Here is an 18872-nt window from a genome sequence, read left to right on the forward strand (position 1 = left end):
TCATTCCAGCTCTAGTTTGCAATATGTCACATTTATCTGAATTATACTTAATCTGCCATTCCTCAGCCCATTGTCTCAGTTAATTAAGTTACCGTTCTAATCTTGGTATAGTTTACTTTAGAGGTATAGCGTGGAAACAAGCCTTTTGGCCCACCACGTCCACGCCGACCAACGATCACCCATACACTAGTTCTATCCAAGACCCGATGGACAATTTACAGGAGCCAAATAACCCCTGTCCCCACCCCACCTGGGATTTCCGCCTCTGGACTCAGCAACGATCTCTGTGGCACACCTCTTGTTGCAGGCCACCAGTCTGAAAAATAACTATCTACCAGCATCCTCTGTGTCTTACCTTACAGGCAGTTTTGTGTACAATTGTCTAGCTAGCCCTAGATCCCATGCCTTCAAAATCAAATGTCGTCAAAGGCCCTGCTAAAGTTCCTATGACAATGTCCACTGCACTACTCGGATCAATCTGTTTGATCACTTCTTCAAAATGCATCGTCAAATTGGCGAGACATGATTTCCCATTCACAAAGCACTGCTGATGATCCGTAATCAGTCCTTGCCTTTCCAAATGCAGGTAGATGCTGCCTCTCAGAATTCCTTCCAACAATTTATACATCACGGATGTTTGGATCACCAGTCTATAGTTCCCAAGCTTTTCTTACAGCCTTTCTTAACTGGAGACACATTAGCCACCCTAGTTCTCCGACTAGTTTCACTGTCCTCCTGATTAAATTTTTCTGATTGTATGTCTTGTTGTCACCTTCCCCTCAGCTAACAATAAACCATTCTGCATTTCCCTTAAGCATTGTCCCCTTTGATCTGCGTTTTCACACCTCACCCTTCCATATCTCTATGTTTCCCTCTCCCCTGACTCTCAGTCTGAAGATGGGGGACTCGACCCGAAAAGTCACCAATTCCTTCTCTCCAGAGATGCTGCCTGTCCCGCTGAGTTACTCCAGCATTTTGTGTCAATCTTTGGTGTAAACCAGCATCTGCAGTTCCTTCCTACACATTAGCCACCCGCCAGTCTTCTGGCAGCTCCTCACCTGTGGAAGGAAAAGCGGGAGCTGATGTGTGTTAGCGATTGATAGGATAGGTCTGGGCTGACTGCTAAAGCAGGAGAAATGTACTAGCTGCAGTTATTATATTGCACAGTTCACCGGCCCATTCAGATGTTAAATGAGAACGGCATGAGCCTTTGTCAGCAATGCCCTTGAGAATATCATGGATTTTTTTTTGACACAAGAAACATGCTGGCGGGTGGCTACTTGGCCAATGTACTCTGCACCTTGAATGTTAAAGTGATCAGTATCAGTGCTGCATGACAAGAAAATGGAGCAAAGAGCTTTCACGGAACAGGCAACAGGCAACAATCAATTGCTGAGAAGAATCGATTGGAACTCTCCCTGTGCTCTGTTACAGGGGCAGAGTCTCATCATGGTCCTAATGAGTCAAGCTGAATGAAAGGGAAATTAAACGTCTTGCATCTTGTTGCATTTTACAAAGCTCCCTTTAAAAATTTGCAACACTCTGACGTACACTTAATCAAAGAAAGACAGCAGTTGTAAATGGTAACAGCTTCTCATTAGCTACTAATAAAAACTGCTGCTCTGGGTTTAAACTCAATTTGTAAAGATGCTGAGCACTTCATCCAAAGTGCTACGAATTTTTTCAGAGGGCCTATGCGGGTCAACATTATGGAATATTCCATTATCCCGCCCCTGCACAGGGACGACTTGTGATTGGCAGTGAAAGGATCATTATATACTGACGTAGGAGCTGAGCTCTGCTGTACATATTCAAATAGACACCAAGTCCAGGTCAATCCCTTAATATCTTTGCTGCGCTACAGTGGCTGTGGAGTGGAAAAGCCGCAAATATACTCTAACCTCTAGTTTCAAATTCCTCCATCTTCACGATCTCTACAACAGAAGGTTAGCACAGTGGTGCAGTGTTAGAGTCACTGCCTTACCGTGGCAGAGACCCTGGATTGATCCTGACTACGGGTACTGTCTGTACAGAGTTTGTACGTTCACCTTGTGACTGCAAGGGATTTCTCCGGGTGCTCTGGTTTCCTCCTCACACCAAAGACATACCGGTTTGGAGGTTAATTGGCTTTGGTAAAATTGTCAATTCTTCCTAGTGTGTAGGAAAGATAGTGTTAGTGCACTTGATACGCCAAAGGGCCTGTTAACTCCCTATATCTCTTAAGGATTATGCAGCTGCGCCAACTAGTGTCTCTTGTTTGTGTCTAATTTGCATCATCTCATAAGCACCTGCAGATTCCAGTCCCAGTCACACACCATCCTGACCTGGAAGTTTATCATCAGTCCTTCATCATCACTAAGGGAGTTCCTTAACTAGAGGGACTGCACTGTTTCAAGCAGGCAGCACACCACTGGCTTCTAAAAAGGGCAAATTAGGGATGGACAATAAATGGTGGTTTTGCCAGCAGCACCCAGATCTAAGCATGTCCCCATGGCTGCTTTGACATTTCACCAGAGAGCACAGATCAGAAACATGTGGACACAAGAAAGAGTAGCAGGAGTGTAGATGGCACCCCTTGCATCTTCTCTGCCATTCAGTAAGATCATGGCTGATAGTGCTATCTCAGTGCAACTTTCCTGTGCCAACCCCCATGTCCATTGATTCCCTTAATGTCCAACGCTTTCTCGGTCTCCATCTTGAATATACCCAGAAACTGAAGGTCCACAGTCCTCTTGAGTGAAGAAATGTATTCTGATCTCTGCATCTAACAGCTGGCCTGCTATTCTGAGATGGTGACTGTAGACAACATGGCCAAGGGAAAGCATCATCACTGTATCTACCTGATAAATCCCGTAAGAATCTGCACCTTGCCTTGGTAGAAGATGAGGTTTGTTCCTCAGGCTTGTGTTGGGGCCCCATTATAACAGCCAGAGAGATCCAAGTGGGAGTGAAAAGGAAAAAGTGGCAGGCAATCAGAAGCACAAGGTTACTTCTGCAGACTGAACACATGCTCTACAATGCAATCTCCCCATCTGCCCATATGATCTCATTCAATATTAGTCTCATTTTTATTCATCCCACATTTCCATTAACTTGTACAAATCTTCTAACCTGCATACAAAGAGCAATTTACAACAGCCAATTAACCTACCAAGCAGCTCGTCCTTGGGATATGGAAGGAAACCTAAGCACCCAGGGGAAGCAAACTGCACACAGACAACACCAGAGGTCAGCATTGAACCTGGTTCTTGGCCTGTGAGATGAATGATTTATGCCCTGGGATGGGTTTCAATTTCTGACCTTTACTTGAAACCCGTGAGGTGAATATTTTTCTGCTGGAAATCTCTCAGACTTTTCCTTGATGTCTTTGGTAGCTATTGACAGGGGAATCGCATATGCACCCAGACTTGGGCAAACAGCTGATGAATGGTTCCCTTAAGCTGGAAGATGTAGCGATTTACAAGGATGTTACGAGGACTCAAGGGCCTAAGCTACAGGAAGCTGTTGGGCAGGCTTGGGATGTATTCCATGGAATGGAGAAGGCTGATAGCGGCATATAAACCCATGAAGGGAATAGATAGGGTGAATGCTTTTTTTTATGTCGGGGTAGGAGAATCGAAAATAGAAGAGAGGGGAAAACATTTATTTGGAACCCAGTGACGACTTTCTCGCATAGAGTCGTGGTTGTATGGAACGAGCTGCCAGAAGAGGTAGTCAATACTGCTTCAATAATAATATTTAAAAAAACAGTTGGACAGGTACATGAATAGGAATGGTTTAGAGGGATATGGGACTAGCTTAAATGGGAAATCTTGGCTGGCATGGACGAGTTGGGTCAAAGGGCATATTTCCATGATGTAAGACTCCATTATAGCTCATTCACAGATAATGGGCCACATTGATCTCTGTGCTGGTGTAGGGATGACAGATGGCACAATGGGCTAAGTGTTCGGCTGGCGACCAGAAGGTGGCCGGTTCGAATCCCGCTTGGAGTGCATACTGTCGTTGTGTCCTTGGGCAAGACACTTCACCCACCTTTGCCTGTGTGTGAATGTGTGTGAATGTGTGTGAGTGATTGGTGATGGTCGGAGGGGCCGTAGGCGCAGAATGGCAGCCACGCTTCCGTCAGTCTGCCCCAGGGCAGCTGTGGCTACAGAAGTAGCTTACCACCACCGAGTGTAACTGAGGAGTGAATGAATAATGCGATGTAAAGCGCCTTGAGTATTAGAAAGGCACTATATAAATCCCATCCATTATTATTATTATTATTCTATAATTGCCGTTACACCTAAAACAAGCAGCAATATTAACCTAGCAAAATCACCTCATGGTTCAGTTATCAAACATTATTCAGCACCAAACTGTACATGCTCTTTGAAGGGATGTATGGAGAGAATGACCAACATTCAGGTAAGGTGCAGCTGAGCTTTCCTCTTGGATACTGTAAGAGCGATCCCGGACTCTCAGGAGCTCAAAGGGATTAAAAATAATTAGGCTGGGATCTGTTTAGTTGCATCCCTTTTTGCAAGTACCTGGGCCTGGCAGGGAATTGACTGCAGCTTCCCATTTGAAGTTAGAACCAACCCTTTCAGGTCCAGGATGGGTAAATAACTTGAAGGTAGACAAAAGTGCTGGAGAAACTCAGCGGGTGCAGCAGCATCTATGGAACGAAGGAAATAGGCAAAGTTTCGGGCCGAAACCCTTCTTCAGACTTGGGGTAAATCACTTGGCTGTTTACAACTGTTTATCAGAAGCCTGCCTTGAGATTCAGTAGGCCACTCCTCTATGGAAGTCAGCACACATGCTACATTATGTTCGCTCACACATACACCCCATCTGGTGTTCGGAGGGGAAGGAATAAGACTCACTGTGCTGCATTGCGGGATGGCACAAGGAACCACGAGGCAACTGGGGCACAGCTCGGATGTTACTGATGCCACACTTAAATACCATACAGCGATCCATTGCCAAATGAGTGGTAATTATTATTCTTGTCTGTCAGTGGACAAAGGCTGGGCCGTTTACTATGATGATTTCTCAATCAAGAGAGAGGAGGTGAAGACTGAAATGTTGGCAAAAAATGAACTAAGATATCTTGTTCAATCTTAATGTCAATGGGAGGAGCAGGGAGAGAGGATCAGATGGTCTACGGGGGAAACGGACGATATAAAAGGGAGATATGGAGGAGTACTCTTCACGATGGACATATTGCTGTATATAAAGGGGGCACAGTAGTGCAGCCCATAGAGCCTCAACCTGGGTTAAATCAGGACCTCCAATGCAGTCTGGGTGGAGTTTGCATGTTCCTCATGTAACTGCAAGTTTCCACCAGATGATCCAGTTTCTTCCCACATCCCAAAGACACGGGTTGGTAGGTTAATTGTCCATGGTCCCTCATGTGTAGGCAGGCAATAAGAAAATAACAGGGCAGTTAATGGGTGTTTGAGAAAAAACATATTCTGGGAAACACACCAGGGAATTAGACTAAAGACATTGCCCTATGGCCCAGCATAGACCCAGAAGGAAATATGGGATGGTGAGTTTCTAAGGAGTGTGGGATTGGGGACCCAATAACTTTAAAAAAAACTGTGGGAACAGAGCTTCAGTAATTTTTATGTATGGAAAATGGGGGCCCATGTGAGTTTAAAAGGTACATCGGGCCTCAGATAAGTTTAAAGAGAGCATGGGAAATAGGACCCATATGAGTTTAAAAGGTGTAAGGGAAACAGCCTGGTCAACCAGATGCTGAATCATTAGGGTGTTCCCATGAATGCTTGCATCTTGGGGAAGGAGTGAGTAGCCGGTTTGTGTCTGGGTGGGAGGAACTGGCAGAGATTGGATTGTGATTTGGGTCTGAGGAGGAGAGGGTCCAATGTGTTTAATATTTTGGCCACAGTGAGTAACCATTTTGGCCTTCTCATCCACAGACTATTTCCAAGAATTGCTGGACCAATCGGAAAAGAACCTCCACCGGAAGTTCACGCACATGTATGGACTGCATTACTTTGAGAACAGCAAGATCTTCAAGGACCTGTTCAACGAGCTGCGTCGCTACTACAAGGGAGCCAACATCAACCTGGAGGAGGTGTTGAATGAGTTCTGGTCGAGGATGATGGAGCGTCAGTTCAAGCACCAGAACCCACACTACCAAATCAGCGACGACTACCTGGAGTGTATGGTAAAGCATGCGGAGCCACTGAGGCCCTTTGGTGAGGTGCCGCGCTTCTTCAAGATACGGCTAACCCGTGTCTTCATTGCAGCTCGTTCCTTCGTTCGGGGTCTCAGCATCGGCACAGATGTGGTGCGGAAGGTCTCTCAGGTATGTACTGAGTCCTTGCCCAGGTTCTTTCTTTCATTTATCCAGTAAATGCATCTCAGTGTCACAGTGAAACGCCAACAACCTGCAATCCTATTGTTTGCCAATCCTAGTGGTTGTGTCCCTGGTTCACCTGATTCTCCATCTCACGATCCTTGTAAATTCACCAGGGCACATCCCATACTCCCTCTGAACCCACTCGGCCCCCTTTCCCCAAAATCCCTTCACCAGAGCCCCATTGCCACGCTCTTTCAAAACTTTGGAGGGAGAGAGTGGCTGACAGCATAAGCCAGGCAAATTAATCCAGAAACATCCACTCGCAAGATAATTAAAATAATTATTTTTTACACAATACATCTGACTATAACATAAAATATAGATGAGTTAGATGTTCTTATGACATGATTGTGCAAATATAATAATGAATTTGATTATCTTGAGAGTGGATGTTTTTGGAATGTGATCGATTGGATTGTTGCCGCTGCCATGATTTAAGCCATGACTTAATGCAAGACACTGCCGATTTGTATCGGGGCCTAAATAAAAATTTTCGCATCAGCAGATTAAAATAAAGCTGCACCAAAAAGCAAGATAATATGTTAAATAAATGACATACCTTTTGTTTTGTCCTGCACTTGCGATCCGTGATGTTGAAGGCGTTTTTAGTCGCGTTTTAAGTTCAATCCAGCTACGCAATCGACCAGCGACTTTTTTTTTAATCGGGGGCGGGCTCGCATAACAAATTTTCTTCATCAGCTGGCGGTCCGAGCAAATTCCTCTCCGACAACCAATACAAACCTGCATTTTAATCCCCCCCCCCCCCCATAACCTCTGGAATCACATGCACAGGCAGTGGAAGGTCTGCAGCACCTCTGATGGTAGGTTTTGTAACAACGCTACTGAATGGAGTATCTTTGGTATAAACTCCCACTCCAAGCAGACCATCGACTTTGGTAATGGTCCCGCGTGTAGGATAGTGAAAGCGAACAAGGATCGCTGGTCAGCGCAGACGATGGGCCGAAGGGCCTCTTTTTGCGCTGTATCTCTAAATTAAACTAAACTAAACGATATAGGCTGCCCATGGCAACTGTTCATAACCTGGGCAGAACTTGTGCTTGCTTGGGAGGAATCTCACAACTTCAGAATGTGTTTGGATTGAAAGTGGAATTTGTTAACTTTTCCCGATTGATCCTTGAGGCAATGAACTGCAGGAGCGTTTAACTGGGGATTCTACATGGCTTCTGTTTGAGGCAAATGTTGGAGACTGGGACAGCTGTGGATGTGCGAAAGAACAGCTGGGAACGGAGATTGAAAGCAACAGTGAAATGGAAAAAAAATAGTTCATTTCTTTGACTTCCACATGGTAACAAGCAGTGAGCTGTGACTATGCAGGGAGGTGATGAGGGAGAAGAGGTGCCCGATGTCCATGTACAACAGACTGGAAGCGGCTTTGCACTTCAAAGGATTTGTTCAAATGTTGTGGTTCTTTGGAGTTGGGTGGAGCTAGGCTCAAGATCGCCACATGTTTGTAAGTTGTTGGTAAAACCACACTTGGTGCTCCATGCAGTTCTGATCGCCAAGCTATAGGAAGGATGTCATTAACTTGGAAATGGTGCAGAAATAATTTACAAGGCTTTATCTGAGAGTGCAAGCTTGAGATATAGGAAGAGGTTGCATAATCTGGGACTTTATCTTTGCAGTGTTGGAGGTTGAGGGGTTATCTTATGGAGGTGCACAAGATCAAAGGCTCATGGATAAAATGAATGCTCACCGTCTTTTTCTCAGGGTAGACGATTCTAAAATGAGAGGGCTTTGGCTAAAGGTGAGGGAAGAGATTTATGAAGGGTCTCAGGGGCAACTATTTCACTTAAAGAGTAGTCCCTATATAGAATGAGCTGCCAAAGGAAGCAGTAGAAGCAGATACAATTATGACTTTCAAAAGATAAAGTCAGATACAGGTAGGTTTTACACGGCTATGGGCCAAATACAGACAAATGAGATGAGCCCCGACATGCCAACTTGGACGGCATGGACAAGTTGGGCCGAAGAGCCTGTGTCCGCACTGTTCAGCTCTATTTCCCTTATGACAAGGTTTTATGCTCAATCAATTAGGCGTTGCATGCTGTTCACAGACCACGCAGCGCCAAGCTAATTTTGCATGAGTGATGTCTGGATATGTGTTGCATGGCATTTAACATGACTATTCAATGTGAGTAGGGCAGTATGCATTGAGGGTTGGGAACAGGTTTAGTGACCTAAGCAATCCGTGCAGTGAGTAGATTGGGTTTTTTGATTACATTCTGGAAGGTCATACAGGAAATGTTTCCTACATATTAAAATTTGTCGGCCAATATATCACAGTCAGATTAGTATAACTGGACAAGATAAGCATGCTGCCATGCTCTATAAGACCACAACACTCCCCACTCTTTAATGTTGGCACGTCTTTCCATTTTGTTGTGTTCACTATCATTGCCAGTGCTTAAGGCAAACGTGGCCTTAAATATTCACCGATATGCATGATCTCACACATATGTATACAGTCCCTCTCTTTCTCCCCCGTGCACATACAAAGTTTTGCATGATCTCTCTCACATCACACACCTGTACACATTCACAAACATGCATGATGATGCACATGCACACGAGCACATGTGATCTCACACACACTCAAGCATGTTTACTCTTGTATACGCATCCCTGTGTGCGTGAGCTTGCACACTACACATTGCAGTATTTGACATAAAAAGACATTTGTACATCAGACTATACATGTGCATGTGACAATAAACTCTGCTTGACTTGACTTGATTTGGCTAGTTGAGTCTACACTGGATGCGTAAGAGAGATATCAGATTAATTTGGTGTGGCAGTAGTTGATGTATGATTTGTGATCCACAAAGAGTCTCCAATCTCTGGGAGACTCAGTGTATTTTAGATGTGATTGAATTTTCTTTTGGAAATAAAACTACAACCCAGCGTACTATACATTAGGAACACGTCCTTTAGTGAGTCAGTCTCATGAAGAATTCCCTTTAAATTTTGCTCGAGTTCCCTAAGATAAGGTTATACTCCGGAGCTCAGTTGGTCCTTGTCACCACTGTACCAGTTTGAGCAGGAGACAGCCAACCGCTGATGTGACATTCAGCATCAAGTTTCCATGAATGTTTGCATTTGACTGCATCAGTTGAACGTGTAAAGTTCAAGTAAGGGGTTAATGGGGAATTTTCTTTCAGCTTTCTGCGTACAAAGGAGCACTGATGTTAACTGTTGCCCACGTGACACTGTGGAGATATCACTGTCTGTATTATTGATCAGTGTGTTATTGATCTTTTAGGGCCAGCCAACTTGATCAGATGGATTCCGCTCTTCCATCACACCACTTAAAATTAGAAATTTGTTTTAATGATGGGAAAGTCTTTTCCTTCCCTTGCTGCCTGGTGTTCAATGAGAGGAGAGGATAGAAGCGAGATAGAAGAACATGTGGGTGGGATTATATAAGGTAGGATGAGGCTCATTTGCAATTTGACCAGTTACTGTGCTATAAGCACCTTATAATAGTGGGAGGGTATGGACTGGTGGTTGGGTGTCAAAGGCGTGACCTGTGGCTAATTTTCCTCCATCTTTTTCACACACAAGGTGGTGGGTATATGGAGTGAGCTAACAGGTGAAGTGATTGATGCAGGTACATTAACAACACCTGAAAGACATTTGAACGGTCCATGAATAAAAAAAAGGTTTAGAGGGATGTGGGTCAAGCACAGGCAAATGGGACTAGAAGAAAATATACAAAGTTAGACACAAAATGCTGGAGTAACTCAGCGGGACAAGCAGCATCTCTGGAGAGAAGGAATGGATGACGTTTCTGGTCGAGACCCTTCTTCAGACTGATGTCAGGGGAGTGGATGGGACAGAGATGGAATGTAGTTGGAGACAGTAAGACTGGTGGGAGAACTGAGAAGGGGGAGGGGATGGAGAGAGAGGGAAAGCAAGAGTTATTTGAAGTTAGAGAAGTCAATGTTCATACTGCTGGGGTGTAAGCTACCCAAGCAAAATATGAGGTGTTATTCCTCCAATTTGCGCTGGGCCTCACTCTGACAACAGAAAAGTCAGATTTGGAATGGGAGGGGGAGTTGAAGTGCTGAGCAACTGGGAGATCAGGTAGGTTAAGTTACCGCTGGGGGTCCTTCTCCCCAGAGATGCTGCCTGTCCCGCTGAGTTACTCCAGCATCTGCAGTTCTTTCCTACACAAAATATACCAAGTGTTGGGGTAACTCAGCGGGTCAGGCAACATCTGTGGAAAATTTGGGTCTCATCTTGAAGTGTCACCCGACCATGTTCTCCACAGATGTTGCCTGACCTGCTGAGTTACTCCAGCACTACGTTTCATTTTTGTCAACCACCATCTGCAAAAAGGACAAACATAGATGGGCATCTTGATCTGTATGGATGAGATGAACCAAATGCCTGCTTCCATGCTGTATAACTCTATGACTTTAATATTGAGCACTAAAATCTAATAATACAGACACCCGATGAACAGCATTGATAACATGAGATTTTCTCCAGTCCTTGAGCCTATAGGGCTAATTTACCTAATTCACCCTGCTATCAGAAAGCCACCCTGGACGAAACTGTTCAGAGGCTGTGATGTTTCACTGGAGAGGTGATCTTTCGCCAAGAGGATTTGAAAAGAACGATGAAATATGAGTGAGAATAAGAAGGTATCAAAGGTATTTTATTAGTCACATTCACATACACCCAGGTGTAGTGAAGTGAAATGCTTTTTGCCATTTTGCAGCACATAAAAAAAGATTACAGACATAACACCAATGAGAGTCTTAAACACATAGAACATCCCCCCACAATGGCTCCCACCATGAGGGAAGGCACAAAGTCCAGTCCCCAACCCCAGTTCACCCATAGTCGGGCCTATTGAGGCCTCCACCTCCACAGGAAAGAGGATCTCTATTCTTTAGAATTTAGAAGAAGATCTCTATTCTTTAGAATTAAGATGCGCGACAGGCCAGATGTTGAGATGTTTCCAACAGTGGGCAAATCTCAACCAAGGACACATGGTTACCGAGAATGGGGCCGGCCATTTAAAATGGGACGTGGGATTTCCCGGGATTTTGTTGTCGCAGACCATTGTGGAGGCTTGATCATGGAGGTAATTAAAGAAGTAGAGAATTTCATGGATTTAAAAAAAGAATTCCACGTCTGTGTCAGTTCCCCATTGCAATTTCCAGTTGCCATGGGCAACTGACACAGAAGGGAAATGAAGCCTGGAGCAGATCAGCCGTGATTACATTGAATGATGGGACAGGCTTGAGAGGCCGAGTGGCCTACTCCTACTCCTGTTTTCCTATGTTCTTAATAAAGATGTTTCTCAGCCGAAGATATACTTGCAATGGAAGGAATGCAAAGAAGGTTCACAACACTGATTCTTGGGACAGTAAGCGAGAGACGGTGGTGGGAGGGGTTTTCACCAAGGAGATAGACTCTAAATGGCCAGCTCCAGTTTCTTCTTGGATCTTCCTTACCCTCACTCCACCCTTCCCACAGCGCTCCCTTCTAGAGGAATCTAGTGTTTAGTCAATGTGATTTATATTTTGCATTGTATATAATATTTTAAAAAAATGCATTTCAGTGCCTTTTTGCACCTGGGCACTGAATTTAAAAATAAACCTTGGCTAGATTCTGGTTTGTAATTCCACAATCATGAACAGTAGCTGAAGAATCATTCACACCTGCGGCATGTCGGCAGATCAGCTTTCAGAGGATAAATAGATGTAACCTGACTATGGATAGCAGGGCAGCTCATGCCGCAGCTGTAGTGCCCAAACAGAGGGAGCAAACAAGTCTTCGCAGTCTCACTCAGTCTCGGTCAAAGCCGCCTTAATCCCAGTTTCCTCCCATCTCTCCCAATCCATTCAATGCTGCCCTTCTCTTCTGTGGTATCTGTCTCCAATTTAAATCACCGCATTTGGTTTTGCTTTTCTCGCCTTCTGTGACAGGGCTTTCCTTATTATTTTGTGTGAAAATATTTTGCCTGCGTTCATTTTTAGTTGGCTCAGTTCCAGTTTTTTTAAAGTGTTGTGCAATGATACAGCACATATAATCTAACCCAGTCAATGCACTGTGCCTGTGGTTACAGAGGGCTAACTATTCAGTTCCACTCCCCATTTCTCTCCTGTAAATGTTTTAAGTTTCAAGGGCAACACAGTGGTGCAGTGCAGTGCAGCTGCCTCACACCTCCATATACCAAGGTTCAATCTTGACCTGTGCGGCATTTGTATGTTCTCCCTGTGACTGCCAGGGCTCTCTCCGAGTGCTCTGGTTTCTTCCCATATCGCGAAGACATGGATGATGGTTAGTTAATTAGCTCCTGTACGGCCTTTGCTGCATAGGTGAATGATAGGAAATAGAGGGGTGGGAATTGAGGGCAATGTGGGAAGAATTAATGTAGAATGTATAGCGGGTACGATGGGCAGTTTGAAATCAGTGTCAGTCCAGTTACCTATTTATTCCCTTTTCACTTTCCCACAAAAACTGCTCACTGCCATTTCAACCGAAGCCAATTTCCTAGGTGTTTTCAAGGTAGGAGGGAAAATCAACATTGTCCTGTAAATCACACCGTGCACCCAAAATATTAGCACGCTATTCATCTGCCAATTTAGATTTAGAGTGAATTATCTAAACAGGTGTTTGTGCTCCACACACATGCCTCAACTTGCTCTGCTACATCAAACTGTTTAACAGCATATTCCTCCCTCTCTCTTGTACCCAGTTGGTTTCAATAGATCAAAGTCAGCAGCCTCAATTGCTCAGTAGAATCTGCATCGTTCCCATTATGTAGGAAGCCTACCCGCCTCTGTAACTTAACACACTTGTTCTCTCAAGTTTCCAGTTCTGATAAAGCAGCCTTCACCTGGAATTCACCTGTAGCTCCATAGATGCTGCCTCACCCGCTGAGTTTCTCCAGCACTTTTGTCTACCTGGAATTCTACTCTTGTGTTTCTCCACCTACGGATTGTACAGGCTGTTTCCATTTTGCTGGATTTACTAGAGACAAATCTGTCCTCACAACCCAGGGGTTGTACTTCCCTTAAAGTGCAACCTGTTGGGTTTTTTTAAAGCAAATAAATCATTCAAGATTTATTTCCAGAAGAAAATAATTTAAAAACTGATTCAGAAGTAGAGAAATGATATTTAAATTGTTGGGCTTAGTTCTCTTTGATAATAAATCAGGATTTAGAAAAACTGGAGACATGTCAGCTACCCTATCAATTCTCCTCACAATTTTAAAGACATCCATTATTTGCAGATAGTTTTTTTTAGATGTAAGAAACCAGTTTGGTTGCTTATCCTGACAGGTTTTAGCTTCTCCCTTCTGGAATCATTCTTGCAAATGTTTAATTGCACATTTTCTCATGACTCTTATGTTTCTATATCCTAATTAATTATGGCCTGGCACTCAGCCCAGTAATCTAACCAAGGTTTACTGTACTTTCTCAACCTTTTGAATTATTTTCTGTTTTTCAGTACTGCTCCCTGGAAATCAATTTTATTACTTTATTTGCATTGTTTAATGATCTTATTAATAGGTAATCTGGTTTTTGAGGAGGTATCTGCCAACTAAGGTTCCAGTTGACCTCGCTAAGGGAAGGGAAGCTGTGCCACAAAATCTTTTGCAATGCATCTGGACAGAGAATTTAACACCCATAATGGGTCTCTCCTCCCTAAGTCAATATTCGTCTTGATTATAAAGTGAGTTCCCAAATGCATTTCGAACCTCAACTCATTGATTCCAATTTGCAAACAATTAAACCATCTTAACACTAATAATTGTTAAATAGTTTGGCTACTGAGGAAAAATACAGCAGTATCCCATTAAGGGCGGCAAGGTAGCACAGTGGTAGAGCTACTACCTTACAGCGCCAGAGACCCGGGTTCGATCCTGAGCACAGGTGCTTGTCTGTATGGAGTTTTTACGTTCTCCCCGTGACCTTCATGGGTTTTCTCCGAGATCTTGGGTTTCCTCCCACACTCCAAAGACATACAGGTTTGTAGGTTAATTGGCTTGGTATACATGTAAAATTGTCCCTTGCGTGTGTAGGGTAGTGTTAATGTGCGGGGATCGCTGGTCGGTGCGGACTCGGTGGGGTGATGGGCCTGTTTCCACGTTGTATCTAAACAAAAGATGAACTCGATGAGTCGACAGTATCTTGTTATCATTGAAATTTCCTACGTCCTGATGTTGCCCCCTTGTTTTCTGCAATTTATGTTCTGACAATTCACAATCCTATTGAGCCGAGGAGAAGCAAATAAAATTCAACCTGCATAACAGAAGCTGTATTGAGGCAAGCCGGTGATGTACAAAAGCATAACTCTCCACCTGCGCCTTGCAATCAAAGCATTCCGCATCACAGCTAGTTACCTCAACTGCAGTCATTAATAACACAGCAAACTGGAAGATCTCCAGCCAGATAGAGTGAAGTCTTCGGCAGGGATGTACAAGCAGTTCAGACAAAGGTGAACATTGAGGCTTTTGTTGCCCGTGGCAGAGCGTGATATTGTCTGAAATGGAAACGGCTAGTGTTTAGAGCTACACAACAGAGCACCAGTGGCTCAGAGCAGGAAAGGAGAGATTAATCTTTCAGGTACAAAATGATTGTTTTCCCCACTGTATGCAGTAGGCAAACAGAAACAAGTAATTCTTTCCCCTCAGATGTTGCGAGGTTTGCAGAAGGTAGTTTCGAGAAGAGTTCAAACAAGAGATGCAAGTTATTTTCTGCCCGAGAGAGTAATGTGTAACTTGCTATGGGAGGAGGTTTTCAGCCCATGGAGTCAAAGCCTTGGATTTGTTTCTGCTCTTGCTGCTGGTTCTAGCTGTGCCCCTGCTGTTACTTCACTTCCAATCTGTTTCACCAGCCTCCACACGAGACAGAAGGAACACCCATCAGGGATATCATCCTTGGATAGATGCCAGGGGTGGTGGTACAGGTATTGCCATCTAAGATGCTTTTAGATCGACACATGTATATGCAGGGAATGGAGGTATATGGATCATGTTCAGGCACAGGAGTTTACTTTATCTCAACATTGTGCTTGACATGGACATTGTGGGCTGAAAGTCCTTTTCCGGTGCTGTTTCTATGTTCGAAGTTAGACACAAAATGCTGGAGTAACTCAGCGGGACAGGCAGCATCTCTGGAGAGAAGGAATAGGTGACCTTTCGGGTCGAGACCCTTCTTCAGACGACCAGTCTAAAGAAGGGTCTCGACCCGAAACGTCACCCATTCTTTCTGTCCAAGGATGCTGCCTGTCCCGCTGAGTTACTTCAGCATTTCGTGTCCATCTCTGATTTAAACCAGCATCTGCAGTTCATTCCTATGTTCTATGCTCTCAAGCTACCTATGGCTTTACCTCACAGTGCCAGGATGATTAATTACATACTTGCCTTTTATTTTTCACTTCCCCAGACCCTTCAATGAGCTGACCACCAGCAGCATTCAGACTTTGATTGGGTCACGACCATTAACCCATGGCCCACTGCCCTTTATTACACGTCACCTATTTCTGTCCACAGTAAAGAGCACACTGCATGTTCAATAGTAAGCAGCAGGCACTAGTACACTCTGCCCCAAGACCAAAATGGCTGTTACTGCAATGGAGCAATGACAAATTGGCATACTATGTCGGGTGCATGAGAAATGCAAGGCCACTGTGCATTAACGATTAAACCATTACTTGCTGGCTCTGTCAGAGTTTAACATAAAATAATGAAGTTTTGCGACTGCATTGAGAAACTATAAATTTCACTAGTGCCTGTGCATTAATGTTGAACATCAGGGCAAAATACCACAAACGTCCTCCTCTCAGAGCCTCATGATGGAGTTGCAAGCAAGAATTGCACGATGAAACCTCTTTAATGTAGACTGGGTCTCCAGCTACCATTATGGAGTTATACAGCACAGAAACAAGCTCTTCATCTCATTGTGTCCATGCCAACCATCAAATACCCACCTATACTAATCCCATTTAGTAGTACTGGTCTAGAGCCTTGTAAGCCTTGGCAGTTTCCCAAATGTTGTGAGGCGCTGCGTTCCTGGTTCCAACTAGCCTCCGGGTGAAGAATAACATTTTCATCCTATATGACCAGGTACATTTTAATTGTGTTGGATTTGCCTCAGATCCCATTAGTCTTTGGTTTTATCTTTCCAATCATTTATGCTCAATTCATTCAGGAGTGCAGGTGCATGGTTCCTTGAAGGTCGAGTCGCAGGTAGTTAAGGTGGTCAAAAAGGCTTTGGGCACATTGGCCTTCATCAGTTAGAGTATGGAGTATAGGAGTTGGTAGATCATGTTGTAGTTGTATAAGATGTTGATGAGACTGCATTTAGAATATTGTGTTCAGTTCTGGGCACCATGTTATAGGAAAAATATTGAAAGGGTTCAGAGAAGATTTATGAGGATGTTGCCAGGGCTAGAGGGTGTGAGCTATAGGGAGAGGTTGAGTAGACTGGGTCTCTATTCCTCGGAGCACAGGAGGATGATTATAGAGGTGTACAAAATCACGAGAGGAATAGATTGGGTAGATCCACAGAGTCTCTTGCCCAGAGTAGGGGAATTGAGGACCAGAGGACATGGGTTCAAGGTGAAGGAGAAAAGATTAAATAGGAATCTGAGGGAAAACTTTTCCACACAAAGGGTAGTGGGTGTATGGAACAACCTGCCAGATGAGGTACTTGAGGCTGGGACTATCCCAACGTTTAAGAAACAGTTAGACAGGTACATGGATAGGACAGGTTTGGAGGGATATGGGCCAAGCGCAGGCAGGTGGGACTAGTTTAGCTGGAACATGTTGGCCGATGTGGGCAAGTTGGGCCGAAGGTCCTGTTTTCACACTTTATCACTATGACTCTAGGTAGGGTCACTAGGGGCTGTGCAGCAAATAGAACATGCAGTTCTAGTGTCAAATGAAGCACACGTCTGAAGTAGTAGCTCTGATCCACTGTTTATATACAGAGGGCTGTAGCTGAGTTATGGTGGTGGTGGGATTGTGTGCTGCCACCTCTTTGATCAAATCATTTACCATCAATCTTTTCTCTTTAGGTAGCTCTGTCGATTTTAGTTTGATGGCCTTGGAAGATTTTAACGTTAAAATGTTTACTGTATACCAATGCAAATTGCTGTTCATCATTAAGTTTGCAAGACTGAGGAGAAGTTGTTCTCCAGCCAGCAGTGTACTCATCTGCCATCAAGCATCACATTTGAAGGCCCACTGCGTCTTTGGAACCTTGGAACAGAGTGCAAAGCACTGCGGGCCATTCCACGTGGTACTCTTTTCAGTGTGAAATATCCTTTCCTCCTCTCCACCCTAATTAATTAAAAGAGCTGGGAGCAGTTATGTATGTAGAGTGCAACACTCTCCAAGTAGGTTCCCATCTCACATCAGCTGGTGGCACAAGTCGTAACTCTGTGCGAGAACTTTGACCAAGCATTGCAGCTTGCTCTTTAACAAAACCTCTAATTAAGCGCTGATTTGTGTTTAGAAGAATTCATGCTTCATTCTTTTTTGGATCAGTCTGGAGTCCAAGCCTCCCTCCTAAGGGAAATGTCTGCTTAGCAGACATGGCATCTTTAAAGCATCATTTTGTGTGGCAATCCTTTCATTTCAATTGTGGTGCATCGTAGCTCTCTCATCTCCGACTCAGAAGCTTCTGGGCGGAATTGGCACCAATGTGCTCAAGAAGGAACTGCAGATGCTGGAAAATCGAAGGTACACAAAAAAGCTGGAGAAACTCAGCGGGTGCAGCAGCATCTATGGAGCGAAGGAAATAGGTAACGTTTCGGGCCGAAACCCTTCTTCAGACTGATAGGGCCCTGGTTTTTGTGCCCTGGTTTTTACCCACATCCCAAAGACATGCGAGCTGTTAGGAAAAATGGCCACTGCAAATTATCCCTTGTTTGTGGGTGAATGGGAGAATCTCGGGAGAGTTCATGAGAAAATGTGGAAAGTAAAAAACTTAAGATTCATGTAGGATTAGTGTAAATGGATGGTTGATGGGCAACACAGACTCAGGACCTGTTTCCGTGCTGTATAATAATAATAATAATAATAATAATAATAATAATAATAATAATAATAATCTCTCTTGACTTAAAGCCCACCAGTATTTCAATCAATGTGCAAGTTGTTCTTTGGAACTGCAGGGCTGTTCTCTCTACTTGTATGAAATTCACAGCATTTAATTTGTATTTATGGTACATCATATCCATGTTATTGGGACAAGTATTATTGGTATTAGTTTATTATTGTCACATGGTGTGAAAAGCTTTGTTTGTGTGCTGTTCAGTCAAAGCAATCTGTACACAAGTACAATGAAACCATACACAAGTACAGCATATAGCTGGGTATATTGCTATCAATGATAATGGACTGCAATCTTATACTGCTAACATTGGAGGGAAACCACAAATCAAGTGTAGTTCCAGCAAATATACACTTTCCCTGTCCTTAATATCATTTAAACAGCCTCCCATGCATTTT

General features: G+C 43.9%; 1 protein-coding gene across 1 annotated transcript in view; it reads left to right on the plus strand.

Moving 5' to 3' along the window:
• The window catches only part of gpc1 (glypican 1), a 140906-nt gene that overhangs the window by 87782 nt on the left and 34252 nt on the right, over nt 1–18872 (plus strand). Inside the window, exon 3 of the mRNA XM_033031525.1 lies at nt 5928–6319. Coding sequence (XP_032887416.1) covers nt 5928–6319 — 392 coding nt within the window. The remainder of the gene's footprint in view (nt 1–5927; nt 6320–18872) is intronic.

Source organism: Amblyraja radiata, chromosome 13, assembly GCF_010909765.2.
Source record: "Amblyraja radiata isolate CabotCenter1 chromosome 13, sAmbRad1.1.pri, whole genome shotgun sequence".
In the NCBI taxonomy this organism is placed as follows: Eukaryota; Metazoa; Chordata; class Chondrichthyes; order Rajiformes; family Rajidae; genus Amblyraja; species Amblyraja radiata.